The sequence below is a fragment of the Nyctibius grandis genome, chromosome 7 (genome assembly GCF_013368605.1).
Source record: "Nyctibius grandis isolate bNycGra1 chromosome 7, bNycGra1.pri, whole genome shotgun sequence".
NCBI classification, from domain to species: Eukaryota; Metazoa; Chordata; class Aves; order Nyctibiiformes; family Nyctibiidae; genus Nyctibius; species Nyctibius grandis.
In genome coordinates, this window is record NC_090664.1 from 36,198,610 (window position 1) to 36,214,708 (window position 16,099).

Genomic DNA, 16,099 nt, shown 5'->3' on the forward strand with positions numbered 1-16,099 from the left:
TCCCATAGATTAATTTTTTTAAAGACTCAAAGTGAAGCTCTGGGATTTGCTGCAGCTGGGTTTACAGCCCCGAAAGCTTTATTTTCCTCTCAGAAAGCCTATTTTAGCATTTCCTGCTTTAAAGGAGCCTTGGGGACTCACTCCTCCAATGCAATCTGTCCAGAAAGCCATCAGGGTATCATTTCATGGCTCTGCTGTAACGTCTTCTCCACTGCTCCGTTTTAAAGACCTGGGACAATACATATATTTCCACTGGCACACAGGAGCTTACAGCACATATTCACTGATGCTGAAAGGGTTTTATTATTAAGATAAAAAAGCTCAGGTAAATCAAACTATAAAAATATGTGGACAAGACTATAATTACAGTGCTGAAAATAGTGAATGAGACACTTTTTGTCCTGTTTTTGTCTGCCACCTGCACCACAACCATTGTAATAACTTTCTGTTGTAGGAAACTCACTTATACTGTATGAGCCTTGCTGGCAAACAACACCTGGAAGGGTTTTTTTGCCTATATTACTTGTCAGGTACGCACTGACCTTCTACGTTAACTGCAGTAGCTAAGGTGGAATTATTATGCACAGTCGAGGCACTGACAAAGTGTAAGTATCTTCTAATTTTTGGCAGATATCTAAAGGGCAACAGCAAGGACAGAAGTATTGAGATGGTAGAGAGACAATAGGTAAAACGTCAGAACAGAGAGACAAATGCAGCCCCAATGGTTATTTGGTAAAACTAAACACCTACTTGAAAAAAAAGCTACTTGAATTAGAAGGAAAACTGAGTACCAGGAGTGAAAAAAGGACATATTCCTACTTGGCAGCTTATGGTCAAGAAAGAAACAAGTAAAAAGAAAAACAACAGCAAGAAATGAAAGAGAAAAGGAGGATCCCTTTTGCCTTTGGATACTTTAATACTACCAAAACAACTATCAGTTTTTAAAGCCCTCAGGAGAGTGTGCACAGGGCTTGCTCTAGAATAAAAATGGAAAACTGCCAGCAAAACTCAGCATTTCAGGCTCTTTATCACCACCAGCACATACCTGCTATGATAATAACTTCCCACTTACATGGCATTTTTTGCTATCAAATCATTTTACAAGCTTTAAACTAGTATTTTTTTTCCCTTTCTGCCAACTTAAGAGGCAGGAGTGTCCAGAATGTCCCTGAAAGTCTAGAACTGCAATATAAAGCATTTATATACCATGCCTGTGGGTCACACCTTGAAAAAGCAACAAAGATCCCTGCAGCTCCTCTCAGCAAAGGGCAATGAGTTACAATATACATTGCACAAGGCAGTCCCTTGCTCCTTTGTTCCACAGATCAGTTTCTCTTCCTACCTGCCCAATTCATCTTCTGCCTCATTAAATGGTGCAGCATCTTTCTCTCTAGCCAGAGAATAAAGGTCTCACACTTTTAAAGTTTCTCCTACAGTCTCAGCTCCAAAACATTCTAGATATGAAGAGCATGTCTGCATTGCTGCAGTCTGTACAACTTTGTAACACACGGGATAAATAACAGCATTTATACTGCTATAACTGGATTTTGGAGGCACTACAGTGACTGGTTGTCCTTCTCCTGTTGTTAATCATTGAATTTTTCAGTCAACTGTATTCTTGGACTGCTGTTTGCCAGTCTCTGTTTCCGCTCTCCCTAGCAGCGCATCAGGAACATAGTGGTCCACCACCTTTCAAAACAGTAAAAACTTCAATGATAGCGTTGCTGATGAGGTGGAATATTGGTGGGAGAAGAGGTTATAGAGGAGAAAAAAAAGAAAGAACTAAAAGAGTAAAGACAGAATGCTGGGAATATGGTGACTTAAAAACAGGTGAAAGATCTTAAAACACAATGAGAAAGTGAGGAAAAATTTGACTTCTCCAGTCCTTTGAATGGGGAAAGACACATAAATATTTTTAGCAGAGCTTTTGTTTCTCATTCCATTTTTCTTCTCTTCACAAATGGAGGGGGGAAAAAAAAGCTTCCAATTTTAAAGACCATGGCACATAATTAATTTTAAGCTGGAACTCAGTCCTAATGGGAAGCCTTTCTTATTTACAATGTTTTATTTATCGGTGCGTCCATACAGGCAAAATGTTACATATCAAAAGCAATGGGCTGATTCTCCCATTTTCACTTAGAAAGTGGCCAGGAGTTTGAGCAGGGCTGATATCAAAGATTTTTCTTCCGTGTCAGTAAAAGGCAGAACAGCAAGTTGAAACCCAAAATTAATTTGGGGTGCTTTTGCAATGTATCTAAAATGGAATTATTAGTTTCCTGTGGACTAGTTATTATAATGGGTGCAATTAATTAGCAAGTTTTTATACTAGTACATTTCCGTACTTACTCTAGCGAATATACTGAAAAGAATCCATTAATTGAGGTTGCTCATAGCAGGAGTGTTCACCAATCAGGAAAAAACACTCAAGAATGAAATTATACCTCACAGATTCTGTTCAACCTTTTTGTGAATATCTTGGAATAAAATATTGCTAACTGGCAAGGAGAAATCCTGTTGACTTATATTGTGAAAATAAAAAAAATAAAATCCAACCTTGAATAAATCTAATTCACGGGAAAGAAAAAAATGCAGGCAAACATTGGTTGAACAATTTCAGTTTTCTGTTGTATAGCTCCACATTAATATCACTGAGCATTATGTAAAAGAGGACAATCTTTTACCCTTCTATTTAAAATAAACAAAGCAGAAAGTACAGCAAACACCTACCTTTTCTTCTTGATAGATGATGACAAAATGTTGTCCTGAATTGCCTTACATTTTGAAGCCTGTTCAAACTGGTAAACTCCATTTTTATTAACAGTTGTTCTGTTAAAAGGGGGAGGAGGGAGAAAAAGCAACAAGCTTCAAAAGAGAGAACATTCTGACAATGCTGTCACATTTACTTTGCTATGACAATAAGATTAATAACTGTTGATTTAGCTGAAAACATTACCAAAGAAATCTTATTGACTTCTATTATGAAACTCTTGTATAAAGGGCAGTTTGCTGCTAGTGACTATAAAATATTTGATTCTTTAAAGTAACCTATTTCATAGTCTGAATTATATTTTCTGCTTTACACTCTAATCAGAAAATGTAATTTAAAAAATGGAAATGAAATGGGAAGGCTCTCGAACATTACATTTTGAAGATATTTAAAATATTCACCAGTAAAATATTTAGCAGATGTGATTTCCTAAAGTTGTTGATGAAATCCAATATTCAGAGCCAATAAAATACGTACAGGAAACACCACAGGCGAAGTGGATCTTTTTACCTTGACCTTAACTTATTGACTTGATCTTAATACTTTCTCCCTTGTTTATTCTTTATTTACACAGTGAGAATAAATATTTGTACAAGGAACCAAAGCAAGTGCCAGACAGTGATCTTTAATTCCTGTTGTCTTATTTTCACCAAAGTCCTGTGTGGTCCTCTTGTTCTGGCAGTCCCGGCAGAAGACTGAGCTGTAAATTAGTAAATGACTGAGATACCAAGGTCTTATTCCATTCACCTCAGTTCACCCTGCATCCAGGTGCAAACTCATACAATCCCCCTCTTCCATCACCAACCTTCTGCTGTGTGTATTGTCATTTATCATGAAGTTTTTTTCCTCCAGCATTTTTATTTTCCTTGCTCCTCACCATCTTCCCCTCTCCCTCCACCCTGTTCCTTCTGCGTTCTTTCTACTGATTCATTTCTTAAGGAGCACTTGGACACTGCAACCTGTTTGTCCAAACCAGAACTAGAAATACAGAAGACAGATGCTGTGTCATTCACTCCTGGGCGTGAGCTGCAGCAGTGAACAGAAGCCGTGCTGTTCTTAGAACACAGAACAACCGAGCCATCTCTGTACAGAGGCACTCATACAGACAGAGAAAGGGTCTTCCTGCTTTGTACATAATGCACTCTGCTTCTGAACCATTCCTTTTACCAACAAGGACCAGAACTCCATTGCCTTCACCTGTCAAAACACAGAGACCACTTATCAACAAGATTTCTGACAAGCTGATTTTGAAGCTCTTACTTGAGAAAGATGCCATTTCAAGTCACAGAATCACAGAGTGGCTGAGGTTGGAAGGCACCTCTGGAGGTCATCTGGTCCAACCTCCTGCTCAAGCAGGGCCACCTAGAGCCAGCTGCCCAGGACTGCGTTCAGATGGCTTTTGAGTATCTCCATGGATGGAGTTTCCACAACCCCTTTGGGTAACCTGTGCCAGCACTCAGTTACCCTCACAGGAAAAAAGTGTTTCCTGATGTTCCGAGGGAACCTCCTGTGTTTCAGTTGGTGCCCATTGCCTCTGGTCCTGTCACTGGGCACCACTGAGATGAGTCTGGCTCCGTCCTCTTTGTACCCTCCCTTCAGATATTCACAAGGTCGCCCCTGAGCCTACGCTTCTTAAACAACTAAAATCTCAAACAATTCAAATGAGAAGATGACTGACTGAAGAAGAAAGAGCAGAATAAATGCTTGTTTATTTTGCTACTGAACTGACTGGCATGTTCATAGCTATGACAGCAGAGGAAAAGGAACAAAACGCCTTTCCTTCTCTTTCCATTGCCTGTGAATTTTCTAGCGAATCAGCCACTCCATAGGAGCAATTCACACAGGACGTAGGCTGCAGAGGAGAGGGATCAGCTGTCTCCCTTCCTTTCCACCATCAGGAACTTCTTCCCAGTATACACTCAGTGCCCCTAAGGAAGTATGCAGTCTGCATGCCCCTTGTTGAGGGCAACGGTAAGACAACACAACATAAACCTTTGTCCTTTCAGTTCTGCAGTGATATTAATGAATAGTAACAGCTGGCACTACCTGCTGAGAGCTCCTTGGCTGCTTTTGCATACAGCTCCTTATCTAATTCTGTTTCAAAGAGCGACATACGAATGAGGGCAGAAGGCTCTCAGAGAACACAGTCCAGAGGATCACGCACATAACTCAGCAGATCTGACATAGTAAGTGCCAGCAAATATTCTGCCCACACCATTTAAGCACACAGGTTTATTGCAGCTTTGTCTGAATGGTTCTGGCTACACCGAAGAACCAAGTGGGCCCTTTCACAAAAGAACCCAATACCAGTTCCCAAACAGATTTAGTTAGCACTAAATCATGTTTCCTCTCTCTTGCTTCTTTAACTCAGTAAGCTCAAATGATTCTTCAGCAGTTGCAGCTTAAAGTAAGAGGAACGGCTAGGTGAAAAGCTTAGCTGTATGAACAGCACCTTAAAAAGGACTATTAATATCACAAGCCAAGTGCCTGTTACTGCTGCAAATAAGTCTTTCATTACAACTAAAAATCAAGATGCTGGATGCTGATTTGAGAAGTGGTCCCAGCCCTTCTAAGCCACAGCTGGCCAGAGGAGACCTTCTTTAATACATGAAGCCTGCCAGGAAGACCAAGTTGGAGCAGGCAGTTAGGTTTGATGAGCTCGCTGCGAGGTGCATTTGCAGGCATCCTTGGAAAACCAACATCCTTTCACAAGTAAGTTTCAACTCTGTGCAGCGAATCATTACAAGGTCCTTACAGCTTTCTATTACTTTATGTCCTGAGATCAGTGGAGGCAGTGAATAAATATTCTCTCAACCAAATACAAGTTTTACTCAAAAGACTTCTCGTTTTTTTAAATTCATAGCACTAAGATCAACTGAAGCAAGTTGCCTCATTTTTTAATTTGTAATTGCTTTTTATGCACACATTTTCAAGACTTGAAAAATTCAAAAAAGGAAGAAGTCAGATAAAAAAGAGTGAGCAACATGAAGCTCTGTTTTGTTTTGTCATTAAATCCTGACAGTCACTTTTACAGCCATCAAGGGGAGAAAAAAGGAATAAGGAGTCTTTCCTTCCCTTTCCATGACACATATAAAGACTGATGAAAATGGCACAACTGTGGGGAAAACCAGACACAAATTTTAATCCAAATTCTTTATCCATATAATGCAGACACAAGACAGATCACCAAAATGCTTCTTCTGTGGCTTTTTCCACACAAAATTTACTCAACACTCTTTATATGGTGCAAAAAGATACAAAAATAAAACAATTTATTTGCAATACATGAAAAACAATGACTTATTCTAGTAAAAGTTAAATTTCTTAATTTCTGTTTCACTGTCAGAGTAGCTTCTGATTCACATGAGTGAAAGATTTTTGCACTCATATAAAAGGAGCATGCAAAGGGCAGTCCAGACTTCTACTGCATTATTCATCGCAGAGTTGTGCAAACATCAGACTCAGATTAGATTTCTGATCACTTAGGACAATTATGCTAGGCAACATTTATCACTAAATGAATTTAACTGACCTAGTGGATGACAGTCTTTGTTCAATATTTAGAACTGCACTAAAACTTCTGCAGTGAAATCAGATAACATGCCTAACAGCACAGGTATCAGGCTACATTCAACTGATTTTGCAAACTCTTAAACTAGATGAGAGCTTGAAGTGGAAACCATGTCATATTCTGTTGGCTTGAACTCATAAAACTGATGAAACAGGGAAATTTCTGCTGCATTTCCTTAGAGTTTAGATGTTCTCAAAGCCAGTCTCCCTGATCAAAATCTGAAAAACAGAGGGTTTTTTTAATCGTATACGAACAGCTTGAGGACCACATACTTCCTGTGGTAATTCTAGGAACTCTGAAAGTACACCATCTGTACTTTAATAAATCCACAGTAGATTAAGACCATGTGCCATATTTATCAGCACATTGTTATTCTATATCTTGCTCTCAGGAAGACAGCAGTTCCTTAAACTTTAAAATTCTTTAAGACAACGACTGCACCCACCTTTAGAATAAGAAATAAAGAAACTATATGGGAAGTCCACAGCACCTTCTGCTGCACCTGTAGCATTCAATCCTGAGACTATGGGGAGCCTTAGTGCAGGGAATCACCAGACGGGAAGGTACCTCAGTTAACATGGAGTTCTGGGGGAGCAGTGGTACAGGGAGGGAAAGAAAAGGGAAGCCCTTTAAAAAAAAGAACAGAACCAAACTCAACCCCAAGCAGTTATCAGAGTAGGAAAATAGATGGACATAAGATGGATGAAAAAAGGATGGGGAGGGAGGGAGGGAGCACAGATGGAAAAAGGAAATATAGTGCTGTGCATTATACCACAACATAAAGATATGCCCAGGACTGAAAGGCCAATCCTCCAGAACTACCACAAAATCATCTGAAAATAACTGAAAGAATGTGGGGTGAGATTTTCAAAAGAGCTCAGAACTGGACTGTCTGGCAGCACTGAAAGCAACAAGAATTTCACCCCTAATTTCAGCAAGTCCACACTGAACATAAGGAAAAATCCCACTCATCGGCTTTATTCACTCCGTGCCCACCAGAACTAGTTGTTGAACTTTATGGTTTCCTGCTCTTGTTTGCCTGAAGCAGCACAGGACCTCTGCACCCTGTTCCAGCTCAGCATCTCCAGCTAAAAAGGATAACTTCCGCAAGCAAAACTGCACATTTATATCCTTCTACCAAATTGGCACTGAATAACGCTATCCAGATTGTGAATACCTTCTGTCTTAATCCCTCCCTTGAAGAGACTAAATTATATTTGAATCTCATAGTCTATTAGTTGAATATTATTAAAAACCTGTAATCCATACTTCCCTAAGAAGGGTGCTCTTAAGTACTATCTTTGACACTATTTCAAATGAATCAGATGATAAGAATATAGTGACCTTTTTAACGTTCACAACACCTTGGTTAATAAGGCAATACACAATTTAAATGCTTGGTGAAATGGACTATAAAAATGGCTTTATCAAACCACAGGAGTAAGAATTTGTCTTGTAACATTAATCAAAGTAACTGTGAAAGAGACTGATCCTACTATCCTTGTTCAAGTTCCCATGGAGGTTTTGCTTATCTTAGGAATGCTAAATAAGGTCTTTAAAACAAGCTGCATTTTGAAATTATTTGGAAGACCTTCCAGTGCATTCATCAGAGTTATACATAACATCAGATACTTTTTATTTATAAAATCCGTAAACTGCATGACAGGTAACACAACAAGCAACATTAAGAGTCTCACGGTGGGTAAAGTGAAAAGAATAAGGTACTTACACTAAAATGATGCTACAATAGTACACGATAGACAGAATGACAGAGCAGTTTCACTTGGACCAAGTAAACAGAAAGAGGCTGGGAAACCTTTCACCACTGTCAGAACATAACCGTGTCCTGGCAGTAGCTTTCAACTGAACACCTATTCATTTAGACAGAACTAATACATGAGGCGTATGTCAGAAATGCGGTCCTAAAAAATGTCTGCATGCATCACTCGGGGATGAAGGGAAAAAGTACTGAGAGCGCAGTAAAATTAGTGAAGTGGCCACCAGTGCTGACTAATCTAAACTGTAGCAAATTATTTGTGTAATATACTAAGCTACTGTTCATAATTGTGGTAATAGCCTGTCTCTTCTTCCCCTTCTGCCTGCCAGAATGCAATATTTTGACAGGAGACAGAATGTACAGATCTCTGTAGCATAGTTAATTAAGTATAGTTGTTTATTCCCTAGGCCTGCGTAAAGATCTGCAGCTGAGAGAGGAGTTGGAGAAACCAACACTATGGAACGCTGTACTAATACTAACTTGTTTACTCATAGCTCCTCAATCACTTCCTCCCACTGTTCAATTACCCCAACAGTCTCTACACTGTGCTTGCCTTGGACCTGCAAAGACAGAGAGTAAGATAGGGAAATAGTAACTGAATGCCTTAAAATTTGGGACACAAACAGAATAACAGAGTAGTGGTGGTCAGTTCTTCAGGGTGCTGCTGCCTTGTTATTACTTGCATATAAAGTATATATAAATAGTACTTGAGAAAACTATTTTCACTTCCCTTGTAGGAGCTGGCATTATTTATCTGCTATATATTCCGGGGCTGTACAAAAGGAGCTAGAATTTCTGCTCAAGCTTAACATAGCACACCCCGGGCCTCATAACAAAGACAAGATAACCTAGCTCCTCTTATTATTTCACCTTCCCCTGACAAGCACTAGCAGTAGTGAGCCCTCTATTTTTCTATTAATGCTGTGACAAATATGCTGGCACAAACACAGGTGGGGAGGGAGGGAGGACCAAGTATCTAAAGGTGGGACAAGTGCAGGACTACTTCTTTTGGTTGTACTGTTGGCTTAAGCAAGTTTAAGCTGTACTTGCAGTTACAGCTTAAAAACTGAGAGGATGGTATGAGGGATATGCATGAGGATTTGCCAGAGAACCATAGTATTGAGGTGTAAATGATACTGGTTCCAGGAATAAACTTGGGGACTGCTAGAGAAATCTTACTAACAATGGCCTTGTTTTCAGTAAGAAACCATACTAACAGGCACAGTAGGCTTCGATATAAACCCATGACAAAAAATGGAAGTCACACTGTAAAGGCAGTCACACTGTTCACGTTATCTAACACTTGCCAAGAAAAAGTGGTAAGAAATGTCCTGTAAGAGACAAACCACCTCTTCAAGGTTATTTACAAAAACGCAGGTCTTCAGAGAACTTTAGGTGCCTAGTCACCATCTAATTAAACACTGCTGTGCATAACAGCTGCCTAAATATCTATGACAGTCTGAACCGATCTTCTGCTTTTTTGTCCCTTCATCCTTCAGTTTCATCCTCTTAAAAGAATTACTCAAAGTAAAAGAACAGATTAGCTTTGAATATTGCGAGGCAACAGAACAATAGGGACTTAGAGATTCTTCAGGAGATGTTTGGTTACAAATATGCCTCCAACAGCAAAGGAAATCATGATAAGAAGAAAGATTAGCTTGCGATTCTGAAGATTGTCTAGATTACTTATACTTAGAGTTCAAGAAGGATAATGCCCATTTTTTTTTTCTTTTTCCTTTCCCAGATCCTCCCACTAAAGTTGGTGAGAAAATCTTAGCTTGCCAGAAAAATGTGTCAAACTGATGAAGAGATCAGAGTCTAACCTAACATCCATGCACATCCTCTTACTCTTACACAGGAAAGAACATTGCCGTCAGCAACACAGCAATGCTATTCAAACTGTCAGGGTACTTTAGGAGAACCCTACTTTGGGAAGTCTGCACCAATAGATTGTTCCTAGTTTTATGCATCAACATACTAACATAGCCTCATGTGATCCAAAAATTCACTTACCCCTCTACAACCTATTTCAATGAGGGACTCTTCTGTCCTTCTGCTATACTCACGGATACTGCAGCAAAACCCCACTGCAAACTGGAATCTAATTCCTATCGACCAGACCATCCATCTCCATCACTGAGGGATTGGTCTGAGGCTCCTGAATGAGTCCAGATGCTCTCTGGATCAAATCTCTCCAGCATGGCCCTCAGCCAGGCCCAGTCCAGCTGCTGCCTGGATCAAACCCCTCCAGCATGGCTCCCTGCCCAGTCCAGCTGCTCTCTGGATTAAGTAACAGCTCCTGGTCAGTCCAGCAGCTCTCTCTCCTTCCTCCTATGCCAAACACGCGCCACAAGTACCCCTGTCAGGCCGGCTTACTGAGCGTAGTCATTCAGGTGAGAAAGAACATCCTCTCTTGGATTCAGCCAGCAAGACATCCCTCCAAAGACACTATGGTTATAGGAGCTAGAGTGAAAGGAAACTTTTTTTGATGAATAATTTACTTGTCACACTTTTGCAGTCACTTAGTCACGAAGAAATACAATTTCAGGTTGATCAAAACCTCCAAGTAGATTAAGGAAAAATATGTATTTAAAATCTCACACTTACTTGCCTTTACTACAGAGATTAAAAACTGACCTATACATGCCATGGATTTTCAGCCCTCTTCAGTACGTGTTGCTTCCACTTTCTTTGCTCCAGTTGTGAGTGTACTACCAGCAGATGGAAAGTAGCTAGACTCTGTTCTATGAAGTGCTCTCTGCCAGCATTTCTAGTCAATTTGACTCCATGGTTTAGCACATAGAGCTGAGTGGCAGGAGACTGCAGCTCAGAAACTAGCAGGGAAAAGGAAGAGTATGAGAAGACAGGGCAGGGGGGAACCACAGACATAATATAAAACAGAGTGGAGAAGAGAATGGAGCGACAGCTACAAAAACCAAAGCAGAACAGAGTACATACTGCAAAACCAATAAATTGTAAGGAGTGGAAAAGAAGGGAAAAAAAGTAGAAAGGGAAAAAATGAGCACAGGAAAGAAAAGCAGGCTAGAAACACGTAATAGCAGTTAGAATTCTGCAAACATTCCTGTTCCTTCTGTTTCACTCTGCTTTTGAAAGATGTTATAAACTTACAGCTTGTGAAATTTCTAAATTTTGAGGCAGGGATTACAAGGGTCTCTCACTGGAAACGTGTAAGTAACCTACTGTTAGCGTACACTGCAATGGTTACTATGGCTATTGTCACTTGCATTCACTTAGGAAAAGCATATGTTTTTTCAACCTCAAATTTAGCTAGATTGGGTGAAATGGCAGCCTCAGCAAGGTTAAGTGCATTGTCACCAACCATTGACTTCGATATAACCAGGACATCACAGTTCCAACTAAAGACCCAGTTCCCAAGTTCTTTCTAATTTTCGTCATGTGTTTTTGACCATAATATATATTAACATATAATAATCATTGGAACTGCAATGTTAATGAGGCCACATAAAGTAAAAGACAATAGCAAAAATATTTGCAAACTACTTCTTACATAGTAATATCTCATGTGTGGATTACACCACCCTCTTCTGCACTATTAGTTTTTCTACAGTGTGTGAAGGCTCAAGAGCAGGAAAACAAAGTCATTAATACTGAAGCCTGTACATAAGACATGACTTGTTTCACGGCTAATTTTACCAACTATTTTCATATTAAACTTCTCAGTATAAAATAACAGGCTGTAAAGCAAAGATCTACACTGATCAAAAAGATCAAGACATGGGATCTAGCAAAAGGGCTCCCACAAAATAAGATGCTCCACAACATGAAAAAGACTTCACATGTCTGGCCTTCATCCTATGGATTTTGAAAGACAAATCTGTATTTTTAACTAAATACACATTATAAAAATGGTAACAATATCACCCAGCTCCAGCTCCACCTTCCTGGAAAGAAGAATAAAAGACACCTGGCACATGCCATCCAGCAAGCACTTTTTGCATCGTACGTTAACAGAACTGCTATAGGCAAAATTTTATTGGGCTCAAAACCCACGGCAGAATGACAGCTGTCATTAAGAGGCCCTACGAACAAATAATTTATTACAGTTAAAGTGAATTTTCATTTTCTCAGTCTAATAAGTCTCTAACGCTCTCTCTGATTAAGCTGCCAAGACAAAAGGAAGAATGAATTGGAGCCAAGGCAAATTTCTGCTCCTGTAGACCCTTCCACCCGAATCCACACGACCATAACGGGAGGCGGGCAGCCCCTACCTGTTCTCGGTCTGAGGAAGGGGCGTTAGGGGGGACCTGAGGGCTCGCACCACTTTCGGCGTGACAGCAGCTACTCCTGCGTCCTCCTCCCAGCCCCTGACAAGCAAGACGAGAAAACAAAGTTGTCAAAACCAGTGATTAAACATCACCAGGCGTGAACGGCGCCGGTCTCCTCCTCACCGATCGTCCACACACCGCGAACAACCGAGCCCAGCCCGGCCCGCGCCGGGGAGCCACCGCGCCGGGCCCCGCCGCGCCCCTCTCCCGGCGGAGGGAGGGCGGCGGGGGGGTCGCCCCGTCCCGTTCCTTCTTCCCCAGCCGGCTCCAGGCTCTCCCGCCCCGCAGCCCCACCGCAGCGGGCGAGGCCCCCCGGCCGCCCTACCTGGCGCGGAGGGGCTGCTGGCCGCCCAGGCGCAGGAGGCAGCCGCCGAGCAGCAGGCTGCCCAGCGCCGCGGCCAAGGCGATGACAGCCCGCATGGTGCGCTCGGCAGCGGCGCCCGCCGCAGCTACGGCCGCCCCATAGTATTTAAGGGAGGCTGCAGGGAGTGGGAGGCGGCCATAGCAGCCACAGGGTCTCTCCGTCCCGCCCCTCGCCCGTTCTGGCGGCCGCAGCCCTGCGCCGCCGCCATCAGTCCCGCTCCCACCGCGGCTGCTGTTGGGTGCGCTGCATGCCGAGGCGGCGGGGGCTGGTGGCGGGCGCGGCCGCGCTGAGGGGCCGGGCGGGGGCAGGGGCAGGCCGCGCTTCCTGCCGAACTTTCCCCGCAGGCGAGCGGCGCGGCGCTCCCCGGGCACGTTCCCGGGGGGCGGCTCGGCAAGGGGCTGTCGCCTCGGTTTGCCCCCGCTCGCTGCCGGGGTGGCGGCTCGGCGCGGTGAGCTGCCCGGCGTGAGGGCAGGACCCGGGCGGCCTCTGCTCGGGGCGTTTCTCACCGTGCGGTGCGAGGGAGTTAAAATGCTGTCGAAACTTTAATCGGGAGGGTGGGCGAGAGGGGCCGCCGTACCGGAGAGCGGGCGGCGGCAGGATCAGGGTGCGGGGGTTACCCGGGAGGAGCCGCCAGGGGACGGCCGGGCAGCCTCCCCTGCCCCGGGGCTGGTGCAGCGATGTAGCTGCCGCTTTAATAGCGCTTTATCTCATTTACAAATAACATTTAACGAGGTGTTTGTTTTGTGTGTGTTTGGGGTTTTTTAAATAAAATGTATTTGCAGTGGTTTTGGTAAAGAAACGTTTGTGTAGTACGTTTGTAGGGTTTTTACCTAATTGTACACTTAGTGTTGTTTTCCCAAGACCAGCTATGAGAAACCTAGTGAGGTGACAAGGTGCCATTAATTAGGCCCCCTTCATTAAGAGAGTGGGTAGTAGAGATGCTATACCTTACAGCAGCTTTTCAGTTGTGAGCCAGCTGACACCTTGTTTTTGCAGATTCTTGTCTATTCTTCCTGTTTTCCGTATCTGCAAGTGTTCCCACAGCCTTGGAGCTGCTCATACGTTCTCAAACAATGGCTGGAAAGCCTCAAAATAAGAGCTCTGCTGCAGCTATATAAATGAAGTAACAAGGGACTCGATACTGTGACTGGTAAGTGGTTAGATAGGACAATGAGAAGCAGCATGCCCATGGTTGATCAGAGGAACAGCACAGCACCAGCTGTGATGGGGTATGCCAGGAAATAGCTAATTATTTTTTAGGGCATTGTTAGCTCACTGGCAAGTAGTGCTGTGGGTGCTGGTGGGATGGAGTGACGAGCAGTTCACAGAATCACAGAATGTTAGGGATTGGAAGGGACCTCGAAAGATCATCTAGTCCAATCCCCCTGCCGGGGCAGGATTGCCTAGACCATATCACACAGGAACGCGTCCAGGCAGGTTTTGAATGTCTCCAGAGAAGGAGACTCCACAACCTCTCTGGGCAGCCTGTTCCAGTGTTCGGTCACCCTCACCGTAAAGAAGTTTTTCCTCATATTTATGTGGAACCTCCTGTGTTCCAGCTTGCACCCATTGCCCCTTGTCCTGTCAAGGGATGTCACTGAGAAGAGCCTGGCTCCATCCTCTTGACACTTGCCCTTTACATATTTATAAACATTAATGAGGTCACCCCTCAGTCTCCTCTTCTCCAAGCTAAAGAGACCCAGCTCCCTCAGCCTCTCCTGTGGCCTCTTCGTGGCTCTGTGCTGGACTCTCTCTAGCAGTTCCCTGTCCTTCTTGAATTGAGGGGCCCAGAACTGGACACAATATTCCAGATGTGGCCTCACCAGGGCAGAGTAGAGGGGGAGGAGAACCTCTCTTGACCTGCTAACCACACCCCTTCTAATCCACCCCAGGATGCCACTGGCCTTCTTGGCTACAAGGGCACACTGCTGGCTCATGGTCATCCTGTTGTCCACTAGGACCCCCAGGTCCCTTTCCCCTACGCTGGTCTCCAACAGCTCTGCCCCCAACTTGTACTGGTACATGGGGTTGTTCTTGCCCAGATGCAGGACTCTACACTTGCCCTTGTTATATTTCATTAAATTTCTCCCCGCCCAACTCTCCAGCCTGTCCAGGTCTCTCTGAATGGCTGCGCAGCCTTCCCGTGTGTCAGCCACTCCTCCCAGTTTTGTGTCATCAGCGAACTTGCTGACAGCGCACTCTAATCCCTCATCCAAGTCATTAATGAATATATTGAATAGAACTGGTCCCAGAACCGACCCTTGCGGAACTCCGCTAGACACAGGCCTCCAACTGGACTCTGTCCCATTGACCACCACTCTCTGGCTTCTTTCCTTCAGCCAGTTCACAATCCACCTCACTACCCGATCATCCAGACCACACTTCCCCAGTTTAGCTGCGAGGATGCTGTGGGAGACCGTGTCAAACGCCTTACTGAAATCGAGATAGACCACATCCACAGCTTTACCATCATCTATCCACCGGGTAACATCCTCATAAAAGGCTATCAAGTTGGTTAAGCATGACTTCCCCTTGATGAAGCCATGCTGAGTGCCCCTAATGATCCCCCTATCCTTGATGTGCCTAGAGACAGCACCAAGAACAAGTTGCTCCATCACCTTTCCGGGGATGGAGGTGAGGCTGACAGGTCTATAGTTACCCGGGTCCTCCTTCTTGCCCTTTTTGAAGACTGGAGTGACATTCGCTTTCCTCCAGTCCTCAGGCACCTCTCCCGTTGCCCACGACTTAGCAAAGATGATGGAGAGTGGCCTAGCAATGACTTCCGCCAGCTCCCTCAGCACCCGCGGGTGCATCCCATCAGGGCCCATGGATTTATGGACGTCCACGTTGCTTAATTGGTCCCTGACCCAGCCCTCATCTACCAAGACAGATTCCTCCTCTATCCTTACTTCTTCTGAGGCCTCAGGGGTCCGGGGCTCCTCAGGACAGCCTCCAGCAGTATAGACAGAGGCAAAGAAGGCATTCAGTAACTCCGCCTTCTTTTTATCCTCTGTCTCCAGGACCCCCACCTCATTCATCAGTGGGCCTACATTGCCTCTAGTGTTGGCTTTACCTGCAATGTATTTGAAGAAGCCCTTTCTGTTGTCCTTGACCTCTCTTGCAAGGTTTAATTCCAAGGAGGCCTTAGCTTTCCTAGTTGCCTCCCTACATCCTCTGACAACAGACTTATATTCCTCCCAAGTGGCCAGCCCCTCCTTCCACGATCTGTACACCCTCTTCTTCCACTTGAGTTTGCCTAGCAGTTCCCTGTTCAACCATGCAGGTCTCCTGGTACCCTTCCTTGACTTCCTAC

General features: G+C 43.8%; 1 protein-coding gene across 1 annotated transcript in view; it reads right to left on the reverse strand.

Annotated features, from left to right (window-relative positions):
- Nucleotides 1–12,857, reverse strand: part of ST8SIA6 (ST8 alpha-N-acetyl-neuraminide alpha-2,8-sialyltransferase 6) — a 49,093-nt gene extending 36,236 nt beyond the window's left edge. Inside the window, exons 1-3 of the mRNA XM_068405192.1 lie at nucleotides 12,748–12,857; nucleotides 12,366–12,461; nucleotides 2,728–2,826 (exon numbers count right to left, since the gene is read on the reverse strand). Coding sequence (XP_068261293.1) covers nucleotides 2,728–2,826; nucleotides 12,366–12,461; nucleotides 12,748–12,842 — 290 coding nt within the window. The 5' untranslated portion in view covers nucleotides 12,843–12,857. The remainder of the gene's footprint in view (nucleotides 1–2,727; nucleotides 2,827–12,365; nucleotides 12,462–12,747) is intronic.
- Nucleotides 12,858–16,099: the final 3,242 nt, after the last annotated feature.